Source organism: Leiobunum rupestre, chromosome 4 (genome assembly GCF_980474605.1).
Source record: "Leiobunum rupestre chromosome 4, qqLeiRupe1.1.hap1, whole genome shotgun sequence".
Taxonomy (NCBI): Eukaryota; Metazoa; Arthropoda; class Arachnida; order Opiliones; family Sclerosomatidae; genus Leiobunum; species Leiobunum rupestre.
This window is the reverse complement of record NC_143387.1, coordinates 46029762-46037697: the sequence shown is the minus strand read 5'-3', so window position 1 is coordinate 46037697 and position 7936 is coordinate 46029762. Positions and strand designations below refer to the sequence as shown.

The following is a 7936-nucleotide window of genomic DNA, read 5'->3' as shown; positions in this document are numbered from 1 at the left end:
TAGTTAGTGTAGGGTAGCTCTGCTGATTAACATTGGATTTAAAACTCCAATAGGTTATGGGCCCAGCACGCTCCCACTGCGCCACTACTATGCTGATGATCTAGTCTGCTGTATCCCGGTTTCAGTTACCATCACCGTAATCCGTATCCTGTCAACAGTTCCCGAAAGCCACCATGGATAGCCTACTTCACCAAGACGCCGAGAAGCTATCAGGTCCGGAGAATTGGAGGAGTTGGAAAAGACAAATAGTCGACATCCTCACCGTTCGAGACGTATACGAGATTCTTACTGGCGAATGGATTGAACCTACGGAACCGGTACCTGGAGCAACAGCAGCAGAGAAGTCCGAATACATTTCAAACAAGAAGAAGTACCGAGTGGCGTTCAGCACGGTCCGTGGTATCCTCTGGTCAACCTTATCCAAGAAGGTCCAAAACATGATTACCAATTGCGAGACACCAAAGGAAATGTGGGACAAGCTGCTCGAAATCTTCGAGCAGAAGTCTTCAAATCGTCTTCGAAAGCTTCTGGCGCAGCTCATGCGAACTACGAAGTCACCGGACGTCGACATGGCCACCCACATTGCCCAGATGTGTTCTCTCTGGACAGATATCTTGTCAACGGCACAGACAGAGAAGAACGTTACATTCGACGACTGCATCCTGATTGCCTGCATCTTCGAGTCTCTACCTCAGGATGAGTATCGAGAATTCGGTATGCTCTGGGACACGCTGCCAACCGAAAAACAGACGGTCGCAGAGTTGGAACGTTTATTGATTGGCCGTGCAACTCGAGAAGGTGACTCGTTCAGAGATTCATCTGGTCTGATGGCGAAACGCAATGCCGGAGGTCATCGCAGTCACTCATCAAACGAGACGAAAGGCATGAGACGTAAGCCAAAATGCACCAATTGCCGAAAGTTTGGTCACATAGCAGAAGACTGTCGAGGACAAAGGAAGACTCCTAGAAGGACGAGCGTTGACGAAAGTAATCGCACCAGCATTGGGGGTCTGATCGCAGCAAACGGTCTCGTTGCTTGCTCATCGTCTGAAGCAGCATGGTACTTTGACTCGGGTGCTACACAGCATATCACGAACGACGCCACAAAGTTCCTAAACTTCCGCAAGTTCGCTACTCCAGCGACTCTTCAGATTGGAAACAAGACGCAGATGACAGCGGATGGTGAAGGAGACATAAGGATTCAGTTCCGGATCGGAAAGAAACTCTATCAAGAGGTAGTCCACAATGTCTGGCACATCCATGACTTTGCCTGCAATGTTTTCTCGCTAAAAAGCGCAATGAAGAGAAACAAGAATCTTAGAGTTCAAGGTCACAGCAAATTCTTGCGGTCTCTATGAAGTTGTCGGAGGCCAAAGGAACCTTTGTGTACCTGGCAAGGTCGAGAGTCTGTATCGTCTGGATATTAAAGTCATGCAGCCATCATGCTCCGCTCACATCGCAGCAGATCCGAGAAATGACCGGAAAGCAGATCTCCAAGTCTGGCATGAACGCATGGGTCATCAGGATAAACGGCATGTAGCAGCGACGTTACGGAGACTCGGATACGAAGTTCTAAACCAGACGTCTGACAAGCTCTGTGAAGGGTGCATCTACGGCAAGATGACTAGGCACAGTTTCGGCACTCGTTTGGAGAAGTCTACGAAACCAGGTGAAAGGATCCATTCAGATCTCTGGGGACCATCACCAACACCGTCCATGAAAGGGAAGAAATACTACCTCCTATTCAAAGACGAGTATTCCAGTGTTCGAGCCGTATATTTCCTAACGAAGAAGTCCGAAGTCGTCAACTGTTTCAAAGAATTCCTTGCTTTTTGCCGAACCCGCAATCACACAGTACAAGAGCTGGTCACGGACAATGGGACTGAATATGTCAATGAAGAGTTCCGTCAATGGACGTCTCAAGAAGGGTTACATCACCGCAAGTCCATGCCATACACGCCCGAACAGAACGGGGTCGCTGAACGAGAAAATCGTACGATTATGGAGTCTGTAAGGGCATGTTGCATTCCAGATCGGACTTACCACCGAAACTCTGGGCTGAAGCGGTGAACACGGCCGTCTATATCCTGAACCGAACAGCACCTACATGCATTGCTGGGAAGACGCCGTTTGAGTTATGGACGGGGAAGACAAACCCATCGATCCAGCATCTGCGTGTCTTTGGCACTGAGTGCTTTGTCCACATACCCAAAGAGAAGCGAAGGAAGCTGTCTTGGAAGGCGTATAAAGGTTTCCTGGTTGGCTATGAAGACAATGCAGACGGTTATCGAGTTTATGTTCCAGAGCTGGACGACGTACTAAGATCTCGAGATGTCAAATTCAATCCCGAGACGTGCGTTCCTGATTCCTGGATTCCTGTCTCTGGGGAGTCCTCCAGCCAGGGCGAGCAATTGACCGACGATTTCGTTTGCAAAAACTGGCCTACCAGAGCCACCAACTCATCAAAAGACGGACCAGCCAGAGCCACTAATGCACCATCGGGCATGCCAACCAGAGCTGCCGACTACTCAAACGACGAGAAAACCAAATCCGTCGAAGCGTCGGAAGACGTGGCTACCGGACATAATGAGGCAACAGTGTCTCTTCCTGACAATGTCCGGGACAATCAACCTGAGAAGAGCGGTCCAGTCCTTAGAGATCGTTCAACACTAAGGAAAGTCCAACCATGTCAGAGCTGCCAGCTAGCAAATAAAGCATTCCTCATCTGCGACACATTACCACAAACGGCACGAGAAGCACGTTCAAGCAACGAATCCGCCGAGTGGGAGAAAGCGATGGTAGATGAACTTTCGGCAATGAAAAGACACGACGTCTACGAAATGGTTGATCCTCCACCTGGTCGCAAGATAATCGGAAATCGTTGGGTCTTTCGTACAAAGAATGATGAAGATGGGACGATCGTCAAGCACAAAGCCCGGCTTGTCGCAAAAGGTTTTACGCAACGAGAGGGAATCGACTTCAATGAGACTTTCGCTCCAGTTGCCCGATTCGAGACACTACGAATCTTTCTCAACCTAGTTGCCCAGAAAAATCTCAACCTGAGGCAATTCGACGTAAAGACCGCATTACTTCATGGGAAGCTATCCGAAGAAATTTATCTGCGTCAACCTGAAGGTTTCGACAATAGTAGTGGACAAGTCTGGAAGTTAAAGAAAAGTCTCTATGGTCTTAAACAGTCTCCACGATGTTGGAATGAACGAATTGACAAATCACTTCAGAACCATGGCTTCAAGAGTGCTGATGGAGATCACTGTCTATATATTTACTCAACCAATGACGTTTTCTTGGTCTTGATCCTCTACGTCGATGATGGATTGGTTGCCGGCAGTACCACCAAAGCAGTTGATGACTTCCTTTCCAACTTCAGTGATGAATTTGAAATCATCACAGGAAGGGCGTCAACCTATCTTGGGCTGAAAATTGATACGTTGAAAGACTGGTCTTATATTTCTACACCAGAGCGCCTATGTCGAAAAAATCCTGGAGAGGTTTAACATGCAGAACTGCAAACCAGTAAAAACTCCCAACAGCAGTCCAGACACGACCAACCAAAGTCTGAAGAGTTTCGAGTCAACGACCATATATGCCTCGGCCATTGGAAGTCTCAGATACGCAGCGACAGGAACACGACCTGACATCGAATACGCAGTCAATCGAGCGTCCCAAGCAATGGCGAATCCAAAGGTTTCTGACTGGAATGGAGTTAAACGAATTTTTCGTTATCTCAGAGGGACCAAGTCACTGGGTCTCTTATTCAAGTCCGAGAATTCCATGACAACCATCCCCTACAGCGACGCTGATTACGGTGGTTGTGAGAAAACAAGACGTTCAACGTCTGGGATCGTATGCCTAATTGGTTCAACTCCAGTTACTTGGGCGAGCAGAAAGCAACAATCTGTTGCTTTGTCAACCACGGAGGCTGAACTGGTAGCTGCCACTGAAGCGGCGAAAGATGTCGTCTGGATTGAACGAATCAAGTCTTTCCTGGGTCTCAACGTAGACGATGATGTACCCGTACTCCGAGTCGACAATGCAGGGGCCATTAAACTCATCAGAAATCCTGAGTTTCATCGCCGAACGAAACATATCAGTATTCGTCAGTACTACATTCGTGAACTGGTCGAAGAGGGCGTCATCGACGTTATGTACGTCCCGAGTGAAGAACAGCTGGCCGACATTTTCACTAAGCCACTACCTAAAGAAGTCTTCACCCGCCACCGTCAGAATCTCAGTTTACGACAGTACGAGAAAGTCGTCAACGAGGGCGAGTGTTGAAGATAAAAAGCGTTATCGGCTTTTCTCGTTTAGTTTTTTTAATAGTTTAAAAAATGTTTATTGTAAATAAGATATATTTTTAATCACTAATCTTATCTTACTATTTTTTAACCTTAAGTGTATATATATTCGCTTACAGCGTTTATTATTGCCGTCACTCCTAATATGTCGTTCATCTTGTAAAGTACTCATTCTTAATAAACGTTTGTTTTTTTTAAATCACTACGTTATGATTTCTTACTAGATTCATTAGTTAGTTAGTGTAGGGTAGCTCTGCTGATTAACATTGGATTTAAAACTCCAATAATTTTATTCTCCTCGTTATTCTCATTCGTTTGTGTTCATTTAATCTTAGTATATATACACTATTTTGAGGTAATATTTCATTGAAATAAATGTTGACAGTATCACTACTTGTACTATTGACTAAAAGTAATACTGAAACTGCTAGTAATGTATCTATAACTATATTAGTGCTAGATTATTCATTTATATATATAGCCATAATACAGAAAGTTATTTTTTTTAAATTACGAGTAACATTAATTAATATTCCTTCGTTGTCTGGTAAGAGTGGTCCAACGTAAGGCTTTAGTAAATCCTGGAAAAAATGCGATTTGCTTAGAATGGGTGACTGTTTCCTTTCGTAGTTTGTTTAAGGTTACGCGTAAACAATTAAAGTCCTGCATTTTGGGAATATTGATTCGTCAGTGAGTGAGCATTACGAAGACCTACCTTACTAGCAAAAATTATATTTCTTTTGATGTGAACGCCACGTAATTGTTGGAAAATTCTAACGCCCATCGCATTTCCTCTCAACGGTGATATGGAATAAAATTACGATGCTATATATATTCAGTGGCTCGATGCTTCGAGTTACCATTAAATACGGCGAAAATGCAGGGCTTTTCGTTGTTCATGTGCGCGCTGTGTGTGGTGTTCGTCGCCTCTTTCTTCTTTCTATCTTCTGCCCAGCAAAGTAAGGTTTACGTTTGCGTTTAAACGTTTATAAACAATAACTGATGGTAATGTTTCATTTAAGATCCATCTCCAACAAGACCTCCGGGACCCGATTTCCATGGGGTAAGTACAATAACGTTTTCCCGGCTTTGTAGGCTACTTTTCATTTCGCTAAAGTCTAAATAACATAGATGGACACAAATCTTTTAGCTATAATGGTCTTTTTTTGTAGGGCTAAGCAAATTACTTTTAGTTTATCATTGGAAGTATTGCTTTAACCGAATTGTCATGAAGTGTTGTCTTCCACAATTACAACGCCTTCGATAATTATCCACCAGGAAGAAAAATCTATTAATGCCGTTCCTTTTCCGAAACCCTTATATACCTGTCAAATCAAGTTCTACCAGTAAAGATTAGTTTCTATTGGGTGCCTCTTTTGCCGAGCCCCCTTCTCGGCATTCTGCGTGAGTGCCCCTGCAAAATTGCCATAAGAAAGTGTTAATTTGCTGGTGCCATTTTTTCGGTGGCGTCGCGATATTTTACGGACACTTTATTGCTCAGAACTTTGCTACAACTTTTCGCTGGTTTGCGGAGAGAAACAACGGTATATCGTGCGGTCCTGTTCGCGTTTGAGCTGCCCCCTTATAATTTACTTGGGATTCCCTGGTCGAGGCCTGTAAAGGTAAAGGAGACGGTCTAGTTCACATTTGGTGTATCCGATAAAACCTTGGTAAAGATTCGCCCCGGTACTATCCTAAATAGCTCGTTGTTCTGTTACAATGGTATAGGGTACCACGAGTCACTTTGTCGTTGCAATATTGATTTGGGCTATCGGAGCCCCAAATATTTGGCATATATTATGCCTCGAACAAGTAGGGTATGAAATATAAATGATATATCAAAAAATAGGAAACACCGAGCCTTCGCTATTGCAATACCAATTTAAGCAATCGGGTGTACAGAAAGTTTGGGCATTTGATCTCTCAGAAGCCGTTATGGCAAGCAGTGTAAATGATATATTAATCGATAGGAAATATAAATCTCTCCAATTCCAATTTGGGCAATCCCATTAAAATTGGGCATTTGATATCTCTGATACCGTTAGGTCAGGATCTGTAATTATTACATAAATAGATAAGGCACGCCTTTAAATCGGGCTATTGTCCAGCTTGAGCAAATAACCAAACACATTCGATGTGAAACGTATATTACGGCTAGGTCAACTTGTAAGTTTGCGGTAAGCAAACAGTTGCAATTTCAGATGTACAAATAGATCACCATTTCCAAAATACGTGTAATGTAAGTCGAGTATTTCCTGGTTTGTAAATAGGCCGACCAATGTGTTGGTCTTGTATGTGTGAAATGTTCTATTTAAGTCTCTCTAAATCCCAGTTTTTCCGGCAAATCATATCTATTAACAGCTTACAAATATGTCTTAGTGGAAGTTACACACACATATATATATATATATTACTTTATCTTTTTGCATTTATAATTTAATTGTTATTTTTGCAGTGTTACGATTCCTTTGATAACTGCACTATTAAGTTGACTTCAGTTGCGGTATGATTTTTTTATCTTTTTATATTTAGATATTTTGTAAAAATACAATGGGATTTCATGACTCGTTTGCAATTTTCCACCCAGGGAGTTATATAATTTATATTAATACTAAACCATGAAATACAAATTAAATTTCTTGTTAACTGCTGCTGGAAAAGTAAATAGTAACCTGTGTTAGTTTTCACAAATAAATCCACAAATATAAACTTGTGGCATGTGGCACTATATAACCATAGTTAGCGTCGTTTAAATTGGCTGGAATGAGTATTTAGACTTTCCGACGTCAACAAAATACTTGGTTATTATATCAAGACATTTAAAAAAGTCGAGAATTAAGCCTTTTTAGCACGAAAGTAATTTTTCCGTTTTCTCTATACTCTGGCAGAACGGGAAAAAGGGAAAAGCGTAAAATTGATCCCGTTTGAACCAGGCCTGAAGGTAGAAAGGGTTTCTCTAATGAAAATAGTTTATTTATTTAGGCTTTTCAGAGGCCAATGAAACTAAACCGAATGACAAACAACTGCATGTGGGGACTCTTTTTGGTGAGTTGGAATCTCTTTGCAGTATCTCCGCAATAACTGTAGTCCTAAAAGAAAACGTTTGAAACAGTGCGTGAAGGGAATTCTGCGATCGAATTCTTGGAGTCAATCTTCTTTCGGTTGAGGAAGTCTTCATCCCGCCAGAATTTAACGTCTTAAGATATAAAAGAAGAACAAATATTTGGTGAAAAGCCTTTATAATACACCTAATTATTTACATTTTGTGAGTCAATGGAACTTGTATAAATTGCATGGAAAATTATTATTTTTTATTTATATTAATAAACTATAGACTACTATATCCTCGTGAAACATTTTTTTATATAATTATAATATTACTAAGGTGTTTAACTACGGCAAACAATCATTATGGAATGATAGTGAAATATTTCTCACAGAGGCCAAGGTTTCAAATACGGTATTTTTGCGAAGCTTGTTTCGAAAAGCGTCGTGTTAAAGGCCGACTACATATTTATTCCGTTTACTCTGTTTCTCACTGGTAGTCGGCTGCTTGCATAGCACAAGTGTCTGGCAGCGAGCCAGCTTCCAGTGAAAGACAGAGTAAACCGAATAACTAT

General features: G+C 42.2%; 1 protein-coding gene and 1 long non-coding RNA gene across 2 annotated transcripts; both read left to right on the top strand.

The window, feature by feature from the left end:
* Window positions 1-173: 173 nt before the first annotated feature.
* On the top strand, window positions 174-1358 carry LOC149947977 (uncharacterized). Its single transcript, XM_090171001.1, has one exon. It carries the CDS (start codon window positions 174-176, stop codon window positions 1356-1358), a length of 1185 nt encoding a protein of 394 aa, XP_090027127.1.
* Window positions 1359-5197: 3839 nt separating this feature from the next.
* Window positions 5198-7552, top strand: LOC149947976 (uncharacterized). Its single transcript, XR_016480226.1, has 5 exons — window positions 5198-5275; window positions 5339-5379; window positions 6772-6819; window positions 7299-7361; window positions 7429-7552. It is a non-coding gene; the product is annotated as an uncharacterized LOC149947976 (long non-coding RNA).
* Window positions 7553-7936: the final 384 nt, after the last annotated feature.

Bases quoted from the DNA above. Each gene is read 5' to 3' on its own strand.
- LOC149947977 (XM_090171001.1), top strand. From the start codon at position 174: ATGGATAGCCTACTTCACCAAGACGCCGAGAAGCTATCAGGTCCGGAG.